Here is a 27,967-nt window from a genome sequence, read left to right as displayed (position 1 = left end):
AAATTGTGGTTCATTCAGAATCCAAAGCACCACAAAGAACAAAAACAATTTTTAATTTCTTTTAAGATATCTTAAAACTGCCGTCCTAGTTTAGATTGAACTTTAAATTATCACGAATTAATAATATTGTACTAATTCTCTGATTTTTATTAGAATTAGAATTTAGCAGTTCAGTTCCAGGATGTTATTTGGAGAACCTTTCAACTGAGATCAATTCATAAGCCTTTGCAGGGAAGGTACATATTTCTAAGTTTAGATTTTGCTAGCTGAGTGCTCTTTTAGGGAAAATAAATTTTGAGAAAAAATCCTAGATCTATTTTTGGCTTAAAAACTAATATCACAGTTGTTGACGGAGGAGTGCTTCGATGAGGGGGTTCGTTGACATCCCACAGGAAGTCCTGAAGGTTCTCGTTGCCTTTTCGATGCTTGCGTCGATGGTGTCGATGCCGGCCAGCTCGTGTAGATCGTCGGTAGGGTACCACGGGTCTAGGTTGTGTACCATCTTGAGCAGCTTGTTCTGCTTCACCTGGAGTCGCTTACGGTGCGATTTGGCGCAGTTTCCCCAGACCGCAGCAGCGTAGGTCAGCATTGGACGGATGATGCACTTGACCACTAGCGACTTGTTCTTGATGCTCAGCTTCGACCGCCGATTAAGCAGGGAGTAGAGCGCCTTGGTGGAACGATCCACCTTCTCGATGATGTAGTTCACGTGTTTGTCGTACTTCAGCTTCTTGTCATGCACCACACCCAGGTACCTGACCTCGTCGTCCCACGTCGCAGGCTTGATGAGCGGGTCCCGTCGCCGCACGTTCCTCAGTCGGATTAGCAGCTTCAGCTCGTCGGGAATGTCCTTCTTCTGAGGTAGGATCCTACGCGAAGGGACAGCGGCTTCCTCAGCAGCTTTGAGAATGGCGGTGAACTTGTCGATGGCGTCCTCGATCTCCGAGCGATCTAGAGTGTGGATCCAGCTTGCGTTAAGGTCGACCTCCCGCTCGATCGAGCGAGGAAAATTGTTCCAGTTCGCTCTGTCGAAGCATCGGACAAGTCTTCCAGCCGGGGCGACTGGAACATCAACGTTGATCGTAACGTAGACCGGCAGATGGTCCGACGACAGTTCAACGTGCGTTATCGGCTTCGACATCTGCACCTGATTGGTTGAGATGACCAGGTCCAACGTGGAAGGCCTCCCTCCTCCAGCAGGGAGGGTTGGAGTATCCGGAGCGTGTTAGACATTTCGAATACAGAAACATCACCGTAACTCAGGCAGATTGGGATTTGTGTGAGGGATAAAATCAAACAAACACATTTTATGGTTCCAAAACTATCGCAACAATCTTTTATTTCGATCTTTTCTTTCAATTTCGTCCCGCCTGTATAGCACACGTCTCGGGGCAACCGTCTTAGCACTACTTTTTTCCTTGAGCGCGTGCACTTTCGCACACTTTATTAGAAATGTTTGTATGTTCCTCGTTTCCACGCAATCCTCTTAACAAATAAATAAACCAGTTTTCCCATTACGCGCAGTTTGCGCAAATTTCGAACCGAAACGTGTTTTCTTTTAGTTTTGTTAAAAATAATTTTATATTTTGTCACCTTCGCCAACAATTGTTTTAAATTCAATTTCGAGATCTATTTGTGGGTTTGGCTAATTTCTTAAAAAAAGGGAAATAAACTCAAACAAAAGGGGATAAAGTTTTTTTTAAAGGAGGAAAAACACAATATATAAAGAAAGAAAAGATTCTGCAATAATAAAACAAACTGAAAAAACGGGGAAACTGAAAAGAAAACGACACTCTGTGTTAAGCATTGTTTTTTGTTGTTTCTTCAAATGATTTGTTGAAAAAAGAATGATCGCACTCTTAAAAATATACGTTTTGTGTAGGTAATTAATATTCCGACTAACTACGGTGGCGTGGCACAAAACAGCTTGACTCTCCCGTTCCTTTCCTCAAACGGCCGTCGTGGTTCCGGTCGACCTGGCGCCGCTGCTGCCACTCACGGTTGCCGTCATCGAGAGCGACGAGGCCGGCACCTGCAGCTGCTGGATCGCGGTCAGCTCGAGCCCGGTCGTGTCGAACAGCACCCGCAGGTCGGCGATGAAGGGCTTTTTGGCCGACTCGAAAAACAGCTCGTGCGAGTACTTGTGGCGGACGGTGTTGAGCGATTCCTTCGGCTTGCGGGTCATGATGTTGTTCAGCAGCACGGCGATCGCGGCAAAGTCTTCGATTTTGTAGCCTGGAAGAGAAAGATAAAAAGTTAGGGGGGAAATGGTTCGACGGCGCGTCCTCGACGAAACCAACCCGAGTAAAACTCCAACGTCTTGTTCCAGCCGGGCATGTTGTTCATGCGCATCGCGATAAAGAGCGCCGCACACGCGAGCTTCGAGTCGCTCAGCTGCACGATGGCGTAATCCATCAGCGAAAACTCCAGAATGTAGCGGGCCAGCGTGAGGACGGGCATGTCGATGCGGTTGACGCGGGCGTACCGCCGCAGGAAGCGATACGACAGCGGAATGCCCAGGTCGTAGCCGATTGTCTTGAAAACCGTCATCTCCATCAGGATCATTTCGCGCCGCTGGTACGCGCCGTCGCAGATGTAGTGGAAGTCGTCTACCGTGGGCGGGACGCGTTCCTGGAAGGGGAAAATGCAATTGTTTCTATGAGTTTTAATTCGGGGCAACAGTTTCTTCGCACTCACATCATACTTGGCCGCGATAAAGAGCGCCGCCGCGCCCAGCAGCTGCAGCGAGTCCTTCTGGATCTCCATCCGCGACAGATAAATGTCCACAATCTTCACCGCCAGGTACAGCGTCTCGTGGTTCAGCTCGAACGACTCCTGAATCTCCACCATCCAGTCCACCAGCAGCGCTCGCATCCACTTGCTGATGTGCGGCTGCCGGGTCATGTAGTCCGGGATGGCGAACGTCGGCTCGCGATCCTTCTGGTACTGGAAGATCTCGTGCGCGTAGTGCGACACCTGGAACACGTCGTTCCAGTTGACCAGATCGTAGTCTTCGACGCCGTCCGGGGTGCGCTTTTGTGGCGATCCCGTCGACGGGCTGGCGTCCTTGGCCGAATCCTTGGGCGTGGCCGACCGCGAGCCGAAATTGTCCGACAGCCGCAGCGAACCGCTCGATGTGATGTCCTCCAGCGCGGACACGTACAAACTGTCCTCAGTCTTTTCAAACTCGTTCGATATTCTACGCTTTGGTTTGCCCTGCTGCGCGGCCTGGCTCGTGGCGGCCAGTTTGGACCCACCGTTGGCCGTCATCTCTTTCGGCTTCACGATGGTGGTGGTCATTGCGGACAGTTGGTCCTTGAGCGCGTGCCCGATCGATGCCGTCAGGGTCTTGGTCTTGGTGGCCGTCGGTTTGCTGCTTCCAGTGTCGAGCTTCTGCCGGCTGGCAGCACGAGTCAAGATTTTGGTTGCCGCGCGGGTCTTTGGTCCGTCGGGGTCCGGCTTGGTGAACACCTCTGTCACAGTCTTTGCAGTCTTCTTGTTGTTGCCGATATTGCTGGCCACCTGGAGCAGGGCTGTTGTGGCCTTGCCGGTGGCGCCATTGACGTTCTGCACCTTGAGGCCTTTGAAACCGCCGGCATCGGAGTCGCTTTCGGTGGTTGGGACGTTGGCGGCATTGGTCAGATTGCAGAGCGCGGATCGCTTCACGCCCCGGTCATACTTGAGCGGGCTGACGTCGGCCTTCCGCTTGCCGCGCTGTAGTGGCTGCTGCTGCGCGTCATCTGTGTTTTGGTTCTGGCTGACGGTGGTGGCTTTGGATCTGAAGGGAGAGGAGAGGAAATACAGAGATGTTAAAGAAGGAAATGCTTTTTTGCAACGAAACAACATTACGGTAAACGTCCGAAGGTGGGTCTGTCCAATTCAGAATTAACCAAATTACATAAGAATTTAATGGCTATCAGATGACATTCCACCTCCGCAGTCCTGAAATTTTCGTCCCTTTTGTGTCGCTGTTTGTGTGTATGGGGCGATATGATTACACAGTCCAACAAGATTTTGTCTCTGAGACGAGTATATGTGTTCGTAGTAGAATTTTGCCTGCTGAATCCGAATCCAGGTCCCGAATTGCTCCAAATGGTCCCAATTTTGAGATACACCCGTTTGAAATGTTAGTTTAGGCCAAAATTAGCTACTTTGTTGACTATTTTACAAAAGAACTATTGAATAAACAACTAAACCAACACATGTATCTTAAAGTTCACGTTTTCCCCTTTCTGAAACACTCCTGGTTTTTTAAATTTGATTGTTTCTACGCATATTTATAGCCATTTTAAAATTATATTTTCAGTTGGTTCTCATTCAAGTTTTTCCAACTTGCATGCAAGTCAAATTCTAATTTTCAAATGGCTATAAATATGCGTAGAAACAATCAAATTCTAAAAACCAGGGGTGTTTCAGAAAGGGGAAAACGTGAACTTTAAGATACATGTATTGGTTTAGTTGTTTATTCAATAATTCTTTTGTAAAATAGTCGACAAAGTAGCTAATATTGGCCTAAACTAACATTTCAAACGGGTGTATCTCAAAATTGGGACCATTTGGAGCAATTCGGGACCCGGATTCGGATTCAGCAGGCAAAAATCTACTAGGAACACATATTCTCGTCTCAGAGACAAGAAACATTTGATTTTTTTGTTGAACTGTGTTATTATAAATGGCATCATAGAGTCGATTGCGGGCGGTGAGGCCACGCGGTAGCTTTACAGGATTATTTGTGTCATGAGCGTCATTTTTGTTGAATGATTGGTGTATTTTGGGCTTTTAATCTTTATTAATTGTTCTTAGCTTAGCATAGCTTGGTTGACCGTACTCTAGCCGAGCAAAAAGCTCGCAAAAGCTAGGTTGGCGCCGATAAGGAAATTCAATGCGTCAGGAATGACACATTACCATTAATTTTTCCTTTTGGTCGACTCCTCACGATCAACGGTATCCGGATTTGGAAGGGGAAAAGTATTGATGGGATACTTCACCGAAGATTGAAGTAGTAGGCTTTGGTTGGCAAATTTTATGATGTTAAAAATGCAGTAATGAAATAATGAAAATAAAAACATAAATAAGAACGCTCTCACCAAATTTGACCACACACCACCGACATCACTGCCAGCCTGAGCGCTGTGTATGTGGAACTTGCCCTGCTTACTCCGCTTCTAATCTTAATTATTTGTTCTTATTTATAAAAGCCCTTCCTATAACATCGTTGATCGTAAGGCACGGCGTCGTGTAAATTGTTCACTAATTTTTCGAATAATGTGTAAAATTTTCTCGGTGAAAAAGTCATTTCTATATAATCGTTAAGACATGCTGACATTTTTGGTCGTCGAGTTAATTGTGGAGCGAAATTTCCATTTGTTAGATAAAAAGACCTTCTCATAGCATCGTTGCTCGGAAAGCTCTATTATGATAGTTCTTCCCATAGCATCGTAGCTCGGAAGCTTTGAAAAGGCAATATCTTATCCTACTAACCAAAAAATAATAATCCCGTGATGCTTGAAGGAGATGCTGTGGAGTCAACGGCTCCAACGTCAAGCTGTCATCGCATTGTTGTTACTCACCTCCGGCATCGTAACAAGGTATATAACGAAAAGGTATGTGCTGATGAGTCTGCAATTTCAATTAGCGGACTAACATTCCACCCTTCTTGGGAGGGCGCCGGTATTGACAAATAAAGTAGGGATCTTCAAAGATTAAACAGTGAACGATGGTGAGCTCCTCCTAACCATATTTGATTCATTGTTTAATTTCAGCTGATCTGTCGGTGTAGCAGCTAATGCCTACCATCTAGAAATATACCCGTTCCTTTCACTCTAAGCGGTGGTGTCTGAAAGATGCTCGACAATCCGGATTGTTCCCAGAAATTTACTAAAACCAATTACTCCAAAAGTTAAATAAAAAAAACATTCACCAAAAGCTATTATCGTCTAACGAGAACGATGCCTTTTGTGGCTGCCAGTTCATGTTATTTGAAACAAACGTTCGGGATTTAAACAACAAAAATACCGTTTCCAGAGAAAGTCTCCTGGCATCACAGGCTCACTCTTACACGCGCTGCTGGTGGTGTTGGTAGTAGGCCTTTGTTCTTTATTTGCCTTCGCTCTCTCGGTTTTCGTCAGCCTTTGCACCGCCTTTCTCGCATTAATGATTTTCAGTGATTTTTCTATCAGTATTTGTGAGAATATCATCGATCAACCCGCATTGACATACTAGGGGAACAGCATATAATTCCAGCGTGCCCCTAATGTTGCCATATCAGCACTTTGACATTCAATTGCAGCTCATTAAAAGTTTTTTCAACTGAAATCGAGTGACAAATAGCTCAATAAGAAGTGAGCAAGCAAGTTTCTATCAAAAGTTTCGCAAAAAATAGTGAAAATCAGCGAGTTGGATGGAGTTAGGGGCAAGTACTAAACCTGCCAAACAACCGAGAATTTTCCCTACCTTTTCATTTTTCTTCTTGTCTTTTTAATATTTTTCAATGGTTTTTTACACTTACTTACTACTGGGAGGGTATGCTGAGCTCGATTTGCTCTCCATCCGCATTGACCTTTCCTCATCTATGATTTTCCTTGTTATCAGTACAGAGCGGATTCGTTAGTTCTAATTTCACTACTTCGAATGTCCGCTGATCGAATACTCGCTTATTCGAACGTATTCGAAATAACCCTCTTCCTCTTCAACCCAACCCCGCCTCTAGACGGGCTTCAATCTGAAAAATCGCCAAAAATTCATTTTTCAACCAATGTTTGATCTTAAAAAAGCATTGGATAGAAGAACTCTTAAATTTTTTTGAAAATTTGAGGGTGTTTTATGTAACTTTGCCAATGTTTTTAAAAATGTATTTTTTTTTAGGGTCAACTACACTTTACATTTATCAAACGAGGCTCTGAGGAGTGCTTTTACGATTTTTTCAGAACTGTTATATTTCGACGTCGTCGTGCTATCTTGTCGCACCCGCCATTTTGACGTTCCGAGAAAAACGCATTTTAATGTTTGACCTTGAATATACAAAAACGAGAGCACGCAATGTAAACAATAACAAACACGTTTTGTTTGGCTGACCATTCTGTGCATTGTCCCGAAGTTTGGTTGAAGTCGGTTGCTGGAGTTCCGAGTTATAATTACAAATGTTTACGGTAGTCTAGCTTGTACGTGCGACAAACGCATCCTGACTTTCCTGACCTGAAATCCCTTTGGCCTTTTGTCGCACTTACATCAATTTTCAGGGAGTGACAAGATAGCACGACAAGATTGAAACTACTTTCATATGTAAAGTGACAAAAATGCACGGAGTTTTTTCGGTTTTTGTTGAATATCTCAGGATTGAAATCGAATTTTGGGGATCTGTGAAGGTCAAAAGGTGAGGCATTGTGAGCTGCACAAAATGGCGTTCTTAACTCAATCTGGACCAAAATGCACGTACGACAAGTTAGCACGATGGCGACGATTTGGTACATTTCTTTTTTTCCCAAAACGGAATCGCAAAAATGAAATTTAGGGTATTTGTCCCTATTTTGGGTCTATAAAACCTAATTCAAAGAAATTGTGCATTTTGCCAAACCTGGCAGGAATCTGCCACTTGAGAATGATACATGCAGTCATTATCTTCATTTTGGTGGGCAAGGGTCATTCACTTTTTCCTCCTAAATTAGAAATAAAGCAAAAAGCTAGGTGCCCGTTAGGCCCAAGATTTTCACCACTTTTGCTTACCGCTTGTTGACACTCAGCGTCACGGTTTTCATCGCTCAGCACATGAATGAGAGCCGTCCCCCGAATCTCCAACCACCGGCAATGTGTAACTTATTAATGCAATGGGATTTGATAAAATTGACGTCCGTAACTTCGTTAGATAGACATTACAAGAAACTTTTTAACAACTCATGATGTATCTGCCAACACTGATCTAGGATGTAGGAATAGAAGTGCAAATTCACAAAACTTTCCAACGACACTCACCTTGTGGAGATGGTTTTTCTGATCAGTGGCAGCAGCGCCGCCGTAGTTCCGTTCTGCTTTGCCGGGGCCATTTTCATTCCCCGGAGCTGCTCTCGTTCGAAGGCGAGAGGTCCTTCAAAGGTGGCCTCTAACAAACAAACACAATGCGACACGCTTCACCAAACAACTGTCAGTTGGCTTCGAGAAACCGGTGTTCCGCAACTGTCACTTTGATTCACAGCTTGGCTTTTTTCTCTATTCACAACACGCGTACTTTTACTTGCTAAGAGGAACTTTGATGGTGTAAAACTTTCTACTTTTTTTTGTTGAGCGAATTGTTCGACTTTTGATAAAACACTAGCTAGCTATATTGAACTGCTTTCGACTAGCCAAACACATTTCGGTTTTTTTTTCCTTTTGCCTTTGTTGACAACTTGGATTAATATTTTCTTGCAGATTTTCTCCTCCAAGGCCACTTTGATCGATCAGCAACTCACCGCACGCTCAGTTTATAAATTTAACTAATATTAGCACCAGTGCACAGATTTCCTGAAACAAAAAAGAGAAATGACGGTTGAAAATACGTTTTACTGTCATTGAAAGGTAAATTTGACTTTTCTGAATCGCACAAAAAATACTCACACAACAACAACAAAATAAAACAATGACAAAACAAAAGCAACAAACAATAACGGCTTAACAATAGCAAATCTGTGTTTTTAAAAAAGGTGGTTCATTGCCAGGGCCTAACGGATCCAAACGGCCATCGTTCCACGAGGGATGCTCGACAACTGTCGAGGCACGCCGGGCAAAGAAGGGTGAGCGCGCGCGTACTTTTTTTCTCCCTTAAACCCATATGTAAGGGGCCAGATGTCGTCCTTACAAATACAGACGCGTGCGCCACAAGCTGGTACTGGTGAAGCCTGGGCAGTCTCAAGGATCAAGCAACAACAACAATGCTAGCGACACGAAAACAGGATCGATCCCCAGCGAGACGAAATAGTTGTGTTGAAGAAAAGAAGTTTTTGGAAAGAAACAAAGAACGAAAGCCGAGGAGTAGGGTAAGCGGTGGATTATTGGGCTTAACATCCAGAAATGGCATACAATATGAAAGCGGCAGCGAAATTATGGAAAATATAGTTTGTCTCATGCTGATACATGCTTAACTTAGTCCCTGATATTCAATGAATGGATCACATTTCACAAAATCTACAAGCGAGGAAGGATGCGTGGACATACCGTTCCAAACGCTCCATCCCTCCCTTATAGCTCATTTTACCAATACAAAATCAAATCTTTTGATGTAATAATAATAATATCTTTTGTTATAATTACTCAGTACCGTTGTATTCGGGATAATAGTTTATACCGTAAAACGACGTGGTAGCCGGGGTGACTTTGATAGGTTTGCGGTTTCCGCAAAATGAAGAGTACAATTAAAATACGTACGAAATTGTTTAGAATCACCGGGGTAGAGAAGTGTTCAAAGTACCTCAAAAAGAAATTTTGGAAAGTTTTAAAAATTAGTTAACTATAGTTAAGAAAATGTTGATGAAAGACATCATTTTAAACTTCCCAAAGTGTCATGATTTTCTCAATGTCAAATATGTATTTGAATCGGAATGCATTTTCGGATTCTATGGACAATTTTCCAATAGGAAAAGGTTAAATTAGTCTGTTAATAATAAATGATATGTGTTTTTGAAACACAATTAAAACAATCTCCAAATTTATAGGCAATTCAGTTGATCAAATTTCATGTAAAATGTTAAAACTTGTGATTCGTGCTTTTTTACCTAAAATTTATATGTATTGTGTTAAAAAGCTTATGAAAGCGGAATTTAAACTAAGAATTTTAAACGTAACTATTTTTCTAAACACTATTGAAAACACTTTTTTTCTCCAAAATAGTGAATGGACTTTATGTGGCCTACCCCAGTTCATGTTTAAAAATTATAATCTTGAGAAAATCCTTACCTGTTGGAAAATATTCCAAAAACAAATTGAAATCCTATCAAAGTCACCCCGGTTTACAGTATTAAGAGAAGACTTATTATATTCGCGTTTGGTAAATTAAATAGTCTTCAAAGGACACTAAAATGCATCTTTACCCTACATAACCAAAAAAAAATCAATCCAAAAATCCGATACATAGCACACACCACCATCAACACAATGAGTCTTGTTGCATTCAGTCGGTAAAGTTCTACCTAAACCGTCCTTAAAGATCCTGCCAAATATCCTTTCTCGTGTGTATTTGTGTGTACTTGCAGCAGCAGTAGTGATTTCGCGCTGCATGCACGGACTTGTTTGCTTGTTGCGCGCCAAGATCCTCAGAAGGAGGGGGGCCTGGTCGGCAAAAAAAAAATCCATGAAAAGAAAAAAAGGTCATTGCCAAAAAGGGAATCGTGCGAAGACGAAATCGAAACCAGATGATGTGGCGTCAAATTGTGTACTGTTGTTGTTGTTGTTGGGTACCCAGCTACGAAGAAGACACATTTTTGTTGTTGTCATTGCATGACTTTTGTTTAGATTCTGTAAGAGTTGAATTACATCAACTTCGAAAGAGTGGCAAAGATACTGAAGTGAGTTAAGTTGACTTTGTGTTTTTGATCGTTGAGATTGTACCAACTTGTCGAAAATTGAACCAAATTTTGAGACTACGATCAGCTTAACGGCTCTTGTTATTGTTTATATTGAGTGCTCTAGTTTTTGTTCAGAATTGTGTTGTTGTATGAACACTCCGTGCTCAAACTCAGCCCACTTCAACGAATCATCTCTGCGGTATACTTTACGCAGTAGGCCTGGCCACTTTATTGTCTGTGATGTTTCAATGCATTTTAATGCAATGGCGCCCTTCTAATGTTAATAAATGACAGGAAGGCTGAGCGTAATCTAAACTAAGGCTTTCTCCAGGCTCCCTTCGAAATATTGGCTGAGCTAGGATTTGATTAGATTAGATAAGAAAGACACAATTAAAAGTGGACGTTTTACTAGTTACCCAAAAGTTTGTTCTTCCCCTCGAAATGATCATGTGCAAACATCGAATAATCGAATCTGGATATTTTAGAATAATTAATATTAAGTCGTTACGACACCAGTTATTTATTTATTTAGTCCGTATCGTTACTTAAGACATTGTCTTTTTTAATGTTCATTGTGTGTTCTGCTTGAATTCAATTAACATTAATAAACTAAACCTAACTTAGGTTCTCTTAATTAACTAATGGTAAACAGGCTGAGGGACAAAACATTGAAACAAATTTGTAACAGTCAAAATTTATATTTTTTTTTATAATATGTTTTACAGAAGTAAAGACCCTACGGTGACAAGGGATTTTCTTTTTTTGAAAAACTTTCCACACGCTACTTTTCTCTTCTTCTGTGCCATATATGAGCCAAATCGGTTTAAGTTAAGATATCGCAAAAATAATATTTTGAAAAATATATTTTAGAACATATTTTTATTTTTTTTCTAATCAATCCTAATATTAAAAAAAGTAAATAAATTCAAAATAAATGGAGCCTAACATTTCAAAAGGGCACATAACTTTTGTAAACAGTGGTGTATCCCTTTCACTCAAATGGAGCTTAACATTTCAAAAGGGCACAAAACTTTTGTAAACAATAATGTATCCCTTTCACTCAAATGACAGTTTGCATGAGGTGTGAGAGGGATACACTCTTGTTTACAAAAGTTGTGTGCCCTAATGAAATGGAAAGCACGAAATGGCAGTTTACATAAGGTGTGAAAGGGACACACTCTTGTTTAAAAAAGTTATGTGCCCTAATGAAATGGCAAGCACGAAATGTACAGACATTTATTAGGATTTTTGTATGTTGAAATAAGTGCTGCCTATTTGTTTGAATTTATATTTAAATATTTTTAATAAAAAAAACGCATTTTTTAACTTGTACTTTTTTAGTTTTTTTTAAATAATATTTAATTAATTATGAATAATTTTAATTTTTTTTTTTTTTTTTTTTTTTTTTGGGAGGGTGGTCCAGCCGCACATCGTTGATGTTGAAACCTCTAAACTGGGCCCTCGTCCTGTCACGTCCGTCAGTAGTCTTGTCGTACATTACAACTAGAATCAGATCTGCCAATGAATTAGTACACTTCGACCAAATAAACACTGACGCTGTATGGATCTGACTCTAGAATAAATGCACAGTTGTGTGTTATTCATAAGTCCAACTTATTCAATTATTCATTTAAGTCCAAATATTCATTTGCTAACTACTTTGGATTGAAAATATAAATTTTAATCTAAAATCCTCTAAACTTAATGTTCAAAACTAAACGTTCCTTTAACTGTTGTAATACTACTTCTATCAAAAAAACAATACAAATTGTGAACTGATATACAAATAGGATAGAAATCGCGATTTGAAAAAGAAATGACCATTTACGTCAAAAGATCCGTAGTTCCTCGATTCGCAACAATGGTCGATACAACCATAATCCGAAAACCGTTAGTTCAACAGATTAACGAATTTTGTCCGATATCATTACATTATTGATTGATCGAGACTCTATGAACAATTTGACATACACGAATGCCTAGTATTCTACATCAATCAAAGTTTAATGACAGCATTACTCTAACTTAACAATTGCAACTAAATTTATCATCAAATAGATTTGGAAAGCATACAGATTTATTTTAAATGCTAATGCTAAGCAACAAATCAATTGTACTATCCTGAAGTCCCACCTAAATCCCACATTGTGATAGTGAAAAAGTCACAGAAGCAGCGGTGTCTTGTGCAATTGTGATATTTTCACTATCGGAGAACTACCTAGTTCACGAAGACAGCTTATCGGTCAACGCTTAAGCCCTGGGGCTGCGACAAAGCGAGTTCTCGTAGCATGAAGTGGTGTCCATAGTGCTTATAAAAAAGAATGTATACCCAAATTTTAACTAATGCACTAGGATCAAATCATGCCCCTTGACTTTACAAGGCCCAGGGAATTAATTATGAATAATTTTAATTCTTAACTAAAACACTTTGTTATTTTTTTTTTTTTTTTTTTTTTTGGGAGGGTGGTCCAGCCGCACATCGTTGATGTTGAAACCTCTAAACTGGGCCCTCGTCCTGTCACGTCCGTCAGTAGTCTTGTCGTACATTACAACTAGAATCAGATCTGCCAATGAATTAGTACACTTCGACCAAATAAACACTGACGCTGTATGGATCTGACTCTAGAATAAATGCACAGTTGTGTGTTATTCATAAGTCCAACTTATTCAATTATTCATTTAAGTCCAAATATTCATTTGCTAACTACTTTGGATTGAAAATCTAAATTTTAATCTAAAATCCTCTAAACTTAATGTTCAAAACTAAACGTTCCTTTAACTGTTGTAGTACTACTTCTATCAGAAACAATAAAAATTTTTGAACTAATGTACAAATAGGATAGAAATCGCGATTTTAAAAAGAAATGATCATTTACGTCAAAAGATCCGTAGTTCCTCGATTCGCAACAATGGTCAATACAACCATAATCCGAAAACCGTTAGTTCAACAGATCAACGAATTTTGTCCGATATCATTACATTATTGATTGATCGAGACTCTATGGACAATTTGACATAAAAGAATGCCTAGTATTCTACATCTATCAAAGTTTATTGACAGCATTACTCTAACTTACCATTTCCATCTAAATTTATCATCAAATAGATTTGGAAAGGATACAGATTTATTTTAAATGCTAGTGCTAAGCAACAAATCAATTGTACTATCCTGAAGTCCCACCTAAATCCCACATTGTGATAGTGAAAAAGTCACAGAAGCAGCGGTGTCTTGTGCAATTGTGATATTTTCACTATCGGAGAACTACCTAGTTCACGAAGACAGCTTATCGGTCAACGCTTAAGCCCTGGGGCTGCGACAAAGCGAGTTCTCGTAGCATGAAGTGGTGTCCATAGTGCTTATAAAATAGAATGTATACCCAAATTTTAACTAATGCACTAGGATCAAATCATGCCCCTTGACTTTACAAGGCCCAGGGTAAAACACTTTGTTATTATCAACTAAAACTAAATTAAAACAAATTATTAAACTTTTAAGAAGCTCAAAAAAAATATTTCAAATGATCGAAATAACTGTATGTTTTGGTATTTTTCAAATGTTGACGTTGATCTGAAAATGTTGAAAATATTTTTATTCGAAAGATCGGAAATCTGCACGATACTTTCATTTTGTGACATTGAAAATCGGACGCATAGAGTCCAACCTCGATTATCTGAAGACCTTAAAAAATACTTTTAATCTAACCGATTTTTTTTTTCGTTATCTTAGTTTTGACTGTCGAGAATTTTTAAAGTCAAGATGGCGGTGATGAAGTATTGAAAAAATGCATTTGCTAATTCAGGGTTGTTACGGAGAAGTCGAAAAAAAACCGCGCCGTCCCAAAACCCAATCCGCGTCATATTACCAAACATAATTTCGCGACAAACATACATGAGAGTTTCATCATTTCATTTTTATGAAATAAAAAAAATATTTGGAAACAAAAATCCAGAGCTCCACCAGAAGGAACACAAAAATCACAAACAAATAAAGTTCAGGGTTGTTACGGGAAATTCGAAAAAAAAATCCGCGCCAAATCCGCGCCAACCGAAAACTCAATCCGCGCCAAATCCGCGCCATATGAAAAAAACGCGACCAACATTCAAGAAATGTTATTTCCAAAGAAAACAACTTATACAGAAAGTGTTTGATAAAAAAATGAAACTCGATTTATGTTTGAAGGAATGAAAGCAAAAAATCCTTGTGTTGTGTACCACAAAAAATTTGTATTAACCAATATAAACAAAATTTAAAAATTTAATAAATGATATTTAACTTCAAAAATATAAGCTAAAAAAAATCAAAATCTAAAATTTTAATATGATTAAATTTTATATTTCGAAATTCTAAAAATTCAAAATCTATGAATTTTAATACAGATTGTATTCCAAATTTCTCACTAAAATTTCATTCCGAAACAAATTGCATTTCCAATATTTGAAATATTTTCTTCTAAAAATTTAAGGATTTGAGAATTTAAGAATTTAAGAAATTAAGAATTTAAGAATTTAAGAATTTAAGAATTTAAGAATTTAAGAATTTAAGAATTTAAGAATTTAAGAATTTAAGAATTTAAGAATTTAAGAATTTAAGAATTTAAGAATTTAAGAATTTAAGAATTTAAGAATTTAAGAATTTAAGAATTTAAGAATTTAAGAGTTTAAGAATTTAAGAATTTAAGAATTTAAGAATTTAAGAAATTAAGTATTTAAGAATTTAAGTATTTGAGAATGTATATTATTTTGTTTTGTTGGTTGTTTTTTAATTTTCAGAATTTTTAGATTTTGACTGTTTAAATGTTAAAATTCTTAAATTTAATTTGATTTTTTTTATTTTTGAATTCCTATTTTTTCCCCAAGAATCTTGAAGCTCATATTTGTAATTTGAGAGCACAGTACGGCCACCAAAACAGCATAAAATAAAAACTCAAAAGATTTTGAAAATATTCAAAGCTGGTAAGCAGATGTTAAAAAATGAGTTGAGTGCAGTAAGAAATTTATTTCAGAAATCCTCAACAATAAATTCAACAACATAATCTCTTCATGAAGATTATTTCGACGTTTCTAATTAAAAAATACAAAAATACAAAAAAAAACATTTTCGGAAGGAAATTCAATTTTGTTTCAGTAACATTTTCTATGAAATCGAAGCGCAAATTCAAAATAATACTCTGATTCCTGATAATACTTTTCTTTATAACTTGAAAGAAATTCTATCCCTCTCAATTATTGTATTAATCAAATTTTACATCCACGCCTAAGCAAAATTAGCCAGCTAATCCGCGCTGTCCGTTTCAATCCTGAATTTAATAGACAATCTATTATTAAAATTTGAATCAAAGTGGGGTAGCAGAACTCGAATTTGTTGTAAAAAGGAAGGCCGTACCTTTGCGTAACCTTTCCAACGAGTCCAAAAAATTTAAAATCTGGCTACCCTGTCTCAAGTTATGACCACTTAGGTGATATGTTTGTTCTTGGATCTCTGTATGAAAACTGTGTCCGGGTCGACCTATTGTTAGAGGTAATCAAAATAACTCCCAAACGACTCTACAAGTTCGATGATTTGGCAACCCTGTCACAAGTTATGTATTTTTAAGGGATATTTTTGTGCTCTTTTGAAGCTGGATTTCACTTAGGCCGATGCAAATATTTAAAAAAGTTTTTGTCCCTCGGCCCTGGCCGAGGTCAAGGGGAGGGGGGCAAAAAAATAAAAAAAAATATGAAAATTTAAATAACAAGCCAAAGTCTTCACATTTAAATGAAAAAAGTGTTTTAAAATGCATTTTACACTAGTTCAGTTGTTTTGCAATCATTAGTTTTCAAAAAATCTAAGATCTGACAAAAACAAAAATTGTATCGAAAAAAAAGATTTTGCATCGAAAATTTTCAAAAAATCATAAGATTTTTTTAATAAACCATAACATGCAACATGCTAAAAATGATTTAAACGCAGGAGAATGTATTTTAATTTGATTTCAGCTAGTTGCACTTGAATTTTCATTGAAATTTTGAAGTTTATTGTAAAAATATTTTTTTTGCCCCCTGATTTTTCGGGCCAATTTTGAAGGGGGGGTGGGGCTGACAAAAACTTTTAAAAATATTTGTACCAGCCTTATCTCTATCAAAACTGTGTCCAGATCCATTATACAACCTGTTGTTGACTAGGTAATCAAGAGACCTTTCAAACATGTGTAAAAGTTCGAATATCTGGCAACCCTATCTCAAGTTATTACCACTTAGGTGATATCGATGCATGTTTTGGAGGAAGGAATGTAATAGTAAAAGGATATAAGGAACCCTCCGATGTATTTACCCGAAAATCGATAATGAAAATAATTTGGAATCTATATAAGAAAAAAATCTGATGTGCATTACATATTGTGTTAAATGTATACACACAAATTTACATTTATGTAAAATAGTGCCCATGTGTGTGCCTCCGGAGTCCTTTCTTGACAAGCCCGAATTTTGACTTTTTTGTTTGCTGCCCTCCTATCCCCGTAAGGATAGGGGCTCTATCTCGCCGAATGGGAAGCCAGGATTTCTGGTTTCTCATCGAAATCCCTAAGGGAGGACGAGAGGACGACGATTTCAAGGAATAAATTTTCTACCTTTAGACAGCGCGAACTAATTATGCTCTAGTTAAATAGCCATTGTACTTGCATACCAATTGTGCCTTCCACGCGGAGTTTTATTTTTATTGGGAAAATGACACCCGTTCGTACGTCGACTTCGTCGTTGATGGAAGGCTAGGCCAAACCAAAAAGCCAGGAATTTCGCTAATTTCGCGGTGGTGCATTCCCCACCAAGTGCGAAACTGGTTCCAGTGTCTGGGAATTCTTGGGGAAGTTGGTTTCACTCGCGATTCTCATGTTATTCTTTTTGTTGTTGCTCTACGAAGGGCTCGCCATAAAACTGTCCCATTCGTTGACGAAGGTTAAGGTGTCACCGGTGGCCGTTGACGTGCATTATTTAATATCGTCCAAAAATCAGGATCTTCAGGTTGGCACTCACACGACTTCACCGAGGAAGTAAACTGCCAATAATTACCATGACTTGTTTGTTTGCCGCAGGAGCAGAAGCAGCTGATGTACCTTCTACCCATAGGAAACCTTAAGATTCTCAAAAAGGGGCAATTCGGATCTTAGCGCCAAAATACGCACCCCTGAACTAGGCACAACTACAGAAGAAGATCCTCAGGTAACAACACACAGACTTCAGCTGATCCCCCAAAGCGAAAGGACGATCGAAAGCTGTGAAAAAAGCTGAAAATCTACCTGCCTCAAGGATTCCCTCCTTCTGTGGTTGGCAGCCAAACATCTTCGGAAGAATCTTGTCGGCATCAATCAGTGTATTGGTTCAGGATATCTGCTGCAGCTGTCTCGAAGGGTCTTCCCGAGAGAAATTGTTGCAATCGAAGGGGACAACGTTATTTATTAGCGCTATTTCAATGAGAGCCAAACGAATCGATAAGTGAGCGTAATTTAAGGTGACATTTACGGAGTAATGCATTTCCGGGAGTACATAAATTCGAAAGCATGGCAAGACGCTTGCACGGTTGCGCAATCATGTGAAGAAATGAAATAGAATCAAACAAACTTGCTCTGACACGCGATTTAATCAATTTTTCAACAAGTCGGTTCTCAACACTAGAGGATTACGTAAAAATTAGGCAATTTCCACAAATCAAACTCAAGACTCTATCGCTGGTACAAGAGTTGTTGACAGGTTTAAAAATCCGTACTATCTGCACTCTTGCTTATGAAAGAGAAATGGCGCTTACCTTAGCCGTTTGGAACATGGTATTCAATAGCTCAATCACACATTTTTTGTAAAAATAAATATAAGCACAACTACAATACAACTACAAAACTGTTAGAAGCTTAAATTTTTTATAAGAATTCAAATGGCATCCGATTTAATGAACCCGATTGGTAGCAAAAATATCGGAAGCTTAAGAAGACCGGTTGTTTGACAGTTACGAGGGAGTTTTCATAAACCACGTGGACACATAAAAAGTGCCCACTGAGATTTTTGGCTGGAGCCTGAATCGAGTCGAGGCTCGAGCCAAAATTCTCAGTGGGAGGGCTTTCGGACAGGGTTGCCAGATACGTTTTTCATATATCTTATCTGAAAATCTTAGGACAGTGTGGCCAGAATGTTGCCAATGTTTTGTTTAGAAATTTTCATTCTTCTGCACAGCAAAAAAAAATTTGATGGTAAAATCGCATGCAAAAGCATGCACATCACCTTCATCAAAATAGACACTTAATATCACACGCTGCATGTACATTTTTTGCAAACACAAAAAAAAGTTGCAACCGACGGGATTCAAACCCAGCACCAACAGTAAGGACTGGCGCCTTAGCCCACTCGGCCATCAGACCGATGAAAAGCTGAAGAGATAAACGCATATATGGGCTTGACATTTCGGTCAAGTAGATTTCCCATACTGATGGGTTACATATTTCAGGGTGTAAAATTACATAAAATTGCATAAAATAATGCAATATTTATTGTACATCCAGGCCTTTTACATGCAGCTGGATCACTCCTTTTTTAAGTTGTGTGGGGTCAACAACTTTTGCCACGTTTTCGAATAATATCCTCTACTTGCAGGGTTGTTACGGGAAGGTCGAACAAAAATCCGCGCCAAATCCGCGCCATATAAAAAAATCGCGACCAGCATTCAAGAAATATTATTTCCAAAGAAAAAACTAATACAGAAAGTATTTAAAAAAAAAATTATACTCGTTTTATGTTTGAAGATATAAAAAAAAGAAAATATTCCTTGCATAAAATACCTCAAGAGACGTCCAGAAAAGTGTCACCAAAAAAAAATCTTTTTGCAAATCAGAGTGACTTAACAATAATTTTGACCAATATAAACAAAATAGGAATTTAAAAATTTAAGAAAAATCTAATAAATGAACTTTAACTTTAAAAATATAAGCTCAAAAAAAACAAAATCTAAAATTTTAATATGATTAAATTTTAGATTTCGAAATTTCAAAAAATTCAAAATCTATGAATTTTAATACAGATTGTAGGGGAAATATACCCATTCTAATCACTCTAAGCCGTTCGACCAATTCTAATCACTTTTGCAGTTTTCTACTATTAAATCAACATTTTTAGATACATCAACAATAGAGAGTTGCTTGCTCACTTAAATTTGAGCTATTTATTACTTTGGAACAGTCAAAAACACTTTATCAAAGCTGTAATTCATTATCAAAGTGCTGATAGGCCGATAATAGAATTAGGCTAAGAAAGGGTATATTTCCCCTATTCCAAATTTCTCATTAAAATTTCATTTCTAAACAAATTGCATTTCCAATATTTGAAATATTTTCTTCTAAAAATTTATGAATTTAAGAATTTAAAAATTTTAGAATTTTAGAATTTAAGAATTTAAGAATTTAAGAATTTAAGAATTTAAGAATTTAAGAATTTAAGAATTTAAGAATTTAAGAATTTAAGAATTTAAGAATTTAAGAATTTAGGAATTTAAGGATTTAAGAATTTAAGAATTTAAGAATTTAAGAATTTAAGAATTTAAGCAAAAAAAAATAATTTGATTTATTTTTATTTTTTTATTTTGAATTTCTCTTTAAATTTAGAATTTTTTAGTTTTTTGGAGTTTTGAATTTCAGATTTTTAAAATTCTGAATTTAGAAATGTCGGATTTTTGGCTTCCTCTCCGAGGAATGCCATATAAAATCACTTGAAAATTGGCCAAAAAATTGCACTTCGATTTCTCGGAAATGGCTGAACGGATTTGGACACTTCCGGTTGCATTCGATCCCTCTTAGCTTCCGATAAGTCGCTATTGAAAATCTTCCCCGTAGCCCTTTCCTGTCAAAAGATATTTACGAAAAACGATTTGCAAAACTAAAATGGAAAAACAAAAAACGATGAAAAATTTTCAAAATTGCTTCATTTTTGCACAACTAGGTAGTCTGGAATGTCCTCCATCCACGGCTGAAACGGGACAAAAATCCATTGAAATTAGCCAAAGTTACAGCCACTTTAAGAAAACTGTTTGCATTCAGCCGCCTCCAAATCGACTAAAACGTGGCCAAAATTAACCAAAATTTCGGCATGTTGCACATTTTTGTAAAGCTTTTTCAAAACCCAATCCAATGAGATACATATCTCGACGAATTATTAGGCTTAGTCGCTAATATCTGCACTAAACTGCTATTTTTGACGATACCAATGCATTATCACATGCTGGTTCGCCCATCCGGCTAAAAAACCCAGAACTATTATACTTCACTCGAAAGCATTTTTCATCGTGCTTCGAATGTCATTTTAGGAAATAAAATTCCCTTTGTGAATTGCGTCCAGCATGCAAAGATTCCGCCGACCTCAAATCAGGTCCAGCATGGCCCCAAAAGTCGAGCGGCCGGAAGATTGCTCGAAAAACCAAGTCGAGCACCTTCCGGCCGGAAGATTGCTCGACAACGCGCAGAGAGAAAAAAAAAAACAAATCAGCTCAGAGAGCGAGCGGGAGAGAACGAGATTCGAACCCACGGCCAAAAATAAAATTCTAGGGCGCGCCCTAGCTCACTACGCCGACTCGACTTGTTGAGAAGAGTGCAACAAGAACGCGACCAACTGGTCGCAATTGGTTTACGGCAGATTATTTTATTTTGGGGGAACCCGAGTTTTGGCTTCCTCTCCGAGGAATGCCATATAAAATCACTTGAAAATTGGCCAAAAAATTGCACTTCGATTTCTCGGAAATGGCTGAACGGATTTGGACACTTCCGGTTGCATTCGATCCCTCTTAGCTTCCGATAAGTCGCTATTGAAAATCTTCCCCGTAGCCCTTTCCTGTCAAAAGATATTTACGAAAAACGATTTGCAAAACTAAAATGGAAAAACAAAAAACGATGAAAAATTTTCAAAATTGCTTCATTTTTGCACAACTAGGTAGTCTGGAATGTCCTCCATCCACGGCTGAAACGGGACAAAAATCCATTGAAATTAGCCAAAGTTACAGCCACTTTAAGAAAACTGTTTGCATTCAGCCGCCTCCAAATCGACTAAAACGTGGCCAAAATTAACCAAAATTTCGGCATGTTGCACATTTTTGTAAAGCTTTTTCAAAACCCAATCCAATGAGATACATATCTCGACGAATTATTAGGCTTAGTCGCTAATATCTGCACTAAACTGCTATTTTTGACGATACCAATGCATTATCACATGCTGGTTCGCCCATCCGGCTAAAAAACCCAGAACTATTATACTTCACTCGAAAGCATTTTTCATCGTGCTTCGAATGTCATTTTAGGAAATAAAATTCCCTTTGTGAATCGCGTCCAGCACGCTAAGATTCTGTCGTCCTTAAATCAGGACCAGAATAGCCTCAAAAACGTCTTCGCCAAGCCAAGACAAGTCAAGTCATTTCGGGAAATGACAACATGTAATGTGTTCTTAGATACCTATCCATGAGCCATCGATCGACTCCGTTAGCGATACACTTTTTACCCTTTCTTAAATTTTCGCTTTAGCTGTAGAAGGTGAGAGCGGAATGCAAGGCGTGAGAAGGAGAGAGTTTACGGAAATTTTGACTCGTTTGAGCACTGCATAGGGACGTGGCGTTACATCGTGCTGCCATCTGGTTTTTTTAAGTGCAAAAGTGCTGAGTCATCGTCTAAAAATAGACGGCGTCCTATCTCGCCCAGCAAAATGAAGTCGATAAAGTAGTCGGTTTCGATAAGAAAAAGTGGAAAACGTGGTCTAAAAATAGTGACGCCATCCCCCTATGCCGTCACGGTGTAAAAACTCGCGTGCATTGCTTACATGGATTTTCGTCGACGAACATGGGCGTATTTTACTTCTACTCGGATTGAATAGCATTCGATTTAGTAAGTCTCTAGACTATATACTAAGTATTCTGCTTTCAGTCAAAAAGGATCGCAAAGTTATTATTTTAAATTGTTTTAAAAATCCATTTTAAATCCTTTGCGGTCGTACAAAGGGTCATTGTACCCAGAAAATTAAGCTTTATCATTGTGAACAATAATATTACCAATTTAGTTGAATTTTAGAACTCAATCAACGAATCGCCTCTATATATACATGTACATTCTCAATACATTTATTTGTGTATGAACCGAGAAGAGGAAGCCCCCATTCACCTAGGTGGATTAAGTAACGTTTTTAAATTACGATTTTAGAAATTCGAACATTTTTTAATCCGAATTTTAAAAATTTTGATTAAAAAAACTATTAAAATATAAAAAAAGCTTCGAATTTTCGAAATTTGAATTTTGAATGATGGAGCATGAATTTTAAATGTTCTGATCTTTTTATTTTTCGCAAAGAATATTGAAATTTAGAAAAATACTTCTACGGGTTTAATTCTCAACCATACGTTTAAAAAATAATCTCTACATAATCTTCATCTTAATTTTTCGACGGTTCGTTTTAAGAAAATACAAACAAACATTTTAAGAAAAAAATCTATTAATAAGAAATTGAAATTGCACTCAATGGAAGAAAAAATTAAATTCTCGTAATTCTTGATAATATTTTTCTTAATAACTTGAAAGTAATTCTATGTATTTATCTATGTATTTATCAAAATTGCCATCCGCGCGAAATCCGCGCCTGAGCAAAATAAGTCAGCAAATCCGCACCAAATCCGCGCTATCCGCACGAAACGCGCCATCCGCGCGATCCGCGCCGTCCGTAACAACCCTGTATTTGTTGTGTCAAAATTAGTAGGGGAACTATACCCTTTCTCAGCCTATTTCTATTATCGGCCTATCAGCACTTTGATCATGAATTACAGCTATCATAAAGTGTTTTTGACTGTTCCAAAGTAATAAATAGCTCAAATAAAAGTGAGCAAGCAACTCTCCATTGTTGATGCATCTGAAAATGTTGATTTAATAGCGGAAAACGGCAAAAGTGATGAGAATTGGTCGAACGGCTTAGAGTGATTATAATGGGTATATTTCCCCTATGCAGTATTTTTTCATACTCCAGATAATGCATTGACGGGGTCGGAGTAGATAGAGTAGTGATAAACGTGGTTGCCTCTCTCATCTTACTAGGCCTAGGTTCAGTCCCAGACCAATCTTTACCTTGAGAAGGGCATTTCTGATCGATTTGGTGTCTTCGGCAAAGTTGTAGGTTATGATTAGGAATTTTTAAGAAAAAAAAAATTAAACAATAAGGTAAGTCCCACAAAACAAAACACGTATAAAAATGCAAACCGGGTGACATTGATAGCTTGAAGATTTTTTTGAAAAATGAACGATAAGAATTCCAGCAAAACAATGTAAATTGGCCAGTGTCGGAGTGTTAACAAAGAGTCTATCCTGCTCACGTCAGTACATTTTGCCTTCCACACTGAGGTAGGGCTATAAGGCTTTCTAGGCCCAGTGAAAAAAAAAATATGTTAACCCAAAAATGACAAATTTCTCGTCAAAGTGTCCTGATGCAAACAATAGAGTTATCTACGTGCGCATGTATTGCGTGTACGTACACGAAAAAGATTGAGGTTAAATTTTGTACCCTCCAGCAAAACGAATGGCGTGCTAGTGTGCGTGAGATCGGGTTTAGATAACTCTATGATTGAGCTCGAGCTGTCACAGCCCTGCAAAGTATGTTGGCTGGTCAGTAAAAAAAAAACAGCTAGAAGTCGCCTGACAAAAAACTTTTGCTAGAAAGAGATAGGAAATCTGATGCAAACAAACGTCCAGCTGCCATGTAAATATACTTTGAATGTGTTAGTAAATTTCTTACTAGAAAGCCTTATAATCCTGCTCAAAAAATTATCTTTTCTCAGAAAGCTCGTAGACTCAGAATCGAAAACTGAACAAATCGAGCCAAACATTTCATTAGGGCACAGAACCAAAACGTAAACATTTGGGAGTATTCCACTATTCCATTCATTAGTACACTCCCTACATGCCCTCCAAGAATCAGATTGATAGCAATTGATTGATTCAATTGTGCCCTTTTCTTTTTCGTTAGTTTTTCGTGGTTAAGGAACTTTCTATGTTATAAAGTGAACTTTTCATACATTCTTAACACTAATTCACTTCAAAACCAAGGTTTGGTTTACGTTTCACCAAGGATTTCTGCAGAGAAAAACTTCGTCGAAACACAATATTTAATACGGCCCGCGGCTGCTGTTCAGTACACTTTTGAAGAATTTTTATGTTTCACATACCTTATCTACACCATTCGATCACAAAACTTCACCAATTATCAAAATTTCCGCTGAATTCCTTATTATTTCTAACTAAACAAAAAGGCCCATAAACATCATTAACAACAACAATCAGGTGACAACGCTTTAGTGCCCTTTCAGTTCTCTTCGAAATTGCATTTAGAAAGGGCCCATTATGAACAACAGTTGGAAAGTTAAAAGGGCCCAATAACGAGATTTTTTAAAATTCGTGCTTACCATTTCATTAGGGCACAAAACTTTTGTAAACAAGAGTGTATCCCTCTCACACCTTGTGCATACACTAAGGGATACACTATTGTTTACAAAAGTTTTGTGCCCTAATGAAATGTTAGGCTCCAATTATGAGTTTTATTGCGGAAATCAACATAAATTAAAAAGCATTAAAGCAGAGTTGAGGATAATGATGTGTTTTATCGTATCATCAGTAAAACTACCACCAGTCAAGCTTTCTTTTTAAATAGGAATTGAAGCAAGTTGTCCACTTTTTGCAAGCGATTTTCTCAAATCGCGGTTTTTGGTTTTGTGCCCTAATGAAATGCTTGGCTCGATTTGCCCGAGAGCTGTTGATTGTTTTGTTTTTACATGGTGGCGTGTGCGTAAAACTGACAGTTTGTCAATTTTAAATTTTGTTAGGCATAACGCCTTTGCCAAACTAATGGATGCTGATGGCGTCGTGTCGAAATATCGGGGTTGCACAGTAATATTTGCTTGGATGTCAAATTGTTTTCAATTATAAGAAATAAATTTAATAAAATTGCGTAAACTGTTAATTAATTCAGTAAATTGCATTTACTGGAATTCTATGTTATTTTACAATATTGTTTTTTTGTGTTATAAAATTCCTAATTTGCAAAATTCTACATTATTAGCGGAAAAAGCCTCCAACTCTTGCTATCATTTCCCAATCTTTGGCCATTTTATTCCTCCTTCGGCCTCACGCACAATTCAACCAACCGACAAATCTAACGGACATTTAAATGCAACAGAAAAGAAAAGAGAACAGCGAAAAAAAAAAGCCGACTTACATTTTGCGCCCAATTATCGACTAATTTCACCACCACCGCGTAACTTATCACTAAACTCCCGGCACCGCGCAAAACTTTAGTCGGACCCGCTAACTATTGATAAACAATTTGGCGACGAAAAACCTCGTGTTTGTGCGTGTGCGCGTTTGGAAAACAATTACGTTTTTCCGTCCGTCCGTCCACTCTCAAACGGCTGCCTTTTTGCTTGTGATCTGCGCTCTGCTCTTTGCTTCTTGTTCTTGTTCTGCGGCGGCTTTCGACTTTCGAGAGAGAGAGAATGAGAGAAAGCCGGCAACAGTAGAGGCGCGGAGCTTTTTCAGAGCTGTCATAAAATTAAGTTTTGTAACCCAGGGGTGTTTCCCGTTAGGCATAAAGTACAGTTTGGCATAATTCCGTTTGGAGTAATTTCAAGCATAACAATATAAAAAGGCCAATGTGAGTATGAAAACAAAGAGTGTATCTTGCTCACGTCAGTGTTTGTTTAAATTAGGAATAAGCGTGATTTCCTCTCATCCCAGTTGGAATGGGTGCGATCCCAAACGAAGAAGAGACGAGTTTCTTCTGAACACGCCTTCCGTCGGATGGGGAAGTAAATATTGGCCCCGGCCTATCCTAGAGGTTATGTCGTTAGTTCAGTCCAAGTGTAGAAATCGTTTGCCTGGGAAAAAGTCTGCCTCGGTAGATTGGCTGGTCAGCAAATGGACTCCCAATCTAAAGGTTGTCAGTTCGAATCCCTGGGTGGATGGGAACTTAGGTTTAAAAAGAGAAATGGATTGCTTCACCATTTCAAGTCTTCGATTTAAGCGATATACGCACTTAGGAAGTCAAGAAAAATTCCGAATTTTGCGTTACGTAACAAAAGAACGCTAACTTACTTTTCAATTTTAGAAGACCAGATTCATTTCCATTGATTGAAGTGATTATAGATAGGCCACTACACTTACTACCAAAATTTTGATTTGATTGATAGAAAGATAGTAAGAGTCCCGTGCAAAAAGTGACAGTTTGTCACTTTTTAGTTTGACTGTGTCAAACCATGGGCTACAATCTAAAAAGCGTTAAATGGAAAAGTGACCAACGACTGGGGTTCAGTGTAAATTATTTGGGTTTACATATTAGGAAAAAATATACAGTGCAGACTCGAATATCCGAAGCCTCGATTATCCGAAGTTTCGATTATGCGAAGTTCGTTTATCCTTAGGTTTGTATAAGATCGGATAATCGAATCATAAACATTTTGTTTTTTTTTCATTTTCTTAATTTTTACATCAATTTCGAGTTTTGGCCGTTGCAAATATTTTTCAAAGTTTATGACGCTTCCCCCCCCCCCCCCCTTCAAAATCGCTTCGAAAAATCAGGAGGTATAAACATATTTTTTTTTCAAAAAACTTCAAAACTTTAAAGGAAACAGATATTTAATCAACTGAAAACAATTTTTAATGCATTTTCTCGCGTTTTAAATCATATTTAGCATTTCTGAGATCGATCAAAAATATTTTGAATTTTTGGTGGGATTCCAATGTACAGCGCCGCAAAAAGTTTTTTTTTCGGCGATATTTGGAAAACTGATGATTGCAGAACAACTGGGCAGGTGTAAAATGCATATTAAAACACTTTTTTTTATTCAAGTGTTAATACCATGGCTTGTAATTTACTTTTTTTATTTATTTTTTGACCTCCTCGACTTTGGCCAGAGTTGAGGGACATTAACTTCAAAAAATATTTGCAACGGCCTTATATAAAATAAAAATACATTTATTAAATATTTCATTACCGCAACCTTGTATTTAAAAATTCTGAATCACTTTAGAGTAGTTTGAGGGTCATACTTAAGTTCTGCAATCAAAAATAAGACAATGAAAAAAAAAAATGTTATTGATTCGATTATCCGAAGTGAAATTTTGCCAAGGCCTTCGAATATTCGAGTTTGGACTGTACCGTTATATCAACAGACCATCATACTTAACAACATCTCATTTGACAATGAAAAACTGAGCAGTGTTGATGTTCTATATGTTTTATACAATTTATTTTGAACGGGCAAATTGTCATTTCTATAACCTCTCAAATCCGGTACCAAAACCACAATTATTCCAAATGACTTTATGCCAAATGGGGTTCACCCCCACGCGTAACCCCGATGTATGGTAACCTCTGATTACTTGCATGCAAGTTGAAGGTGGGTGCATTAA

The 27,967-nt window shown here is 38.0% G+C and overlaps 1 protein-coding gene across 2 annotated transcripts; it reads right to left on the bottom strand.

Moving 5' to 3' along the window:
* Positions 1-1,656: 1,656 nt before the first annotated feature.
* Positions 1,657-26,003, bottom strand: LOC120432642 (G2/mitotic-specific cyclin-B3-like). 2 transcript variants are annotated; one of them, XM_039597891.2, is made up of 5 exons: positions 25,776-26,003; positions 7,969-8,496; positions 2,698-3,778; positions 2,301-2,631; positions 1,657-2,235 (listed from the first exon to the last, which is right to left on the bottom strand). In XM_039597891.2, exons 2-5 carry the CDS (start codon positions 8,043-8,045, stop codon positions 1,949-1,951), a joined length of 1,776 nt encoding a protein of 591 aa, XP_039453825.1. In that variant the 5' UTR covers positions 8,046-8,496; positions 25,776-26,003; the 3' UTR covers positions 1,657-1,948. The 2 variants fall into 2 exon arrangements, with proteins under 2 accessions (XP_039453825.1, XP_052563198.1); XM_052707238.1 differs by lacking the exon at positions 25,776-26,003 and adding an exon at positions 8,590-8,725.
* Positions 26,004-27,967: the final 1,964 nt, after the last annotated feature.

Source organism: Culex pipiens, chromosome 1, assembly GCF_016801865.2.
Source record: "Culex pipiens pallens isolate TS chromosome 1, TS_CPP_V2, whole genome shotgun sequence".
NCBI classification, from domain to species: domain Eukaryota; kingdom Metazoa; phylum Arthropoda; class Insecta; order Diptera; family Culicidae; genus Culex; species Culex pipiens.
Note: the sequence above shows the minus strand (reverse complement) of the source record. Positions and strands in the feature narration are given on the sequence as shown.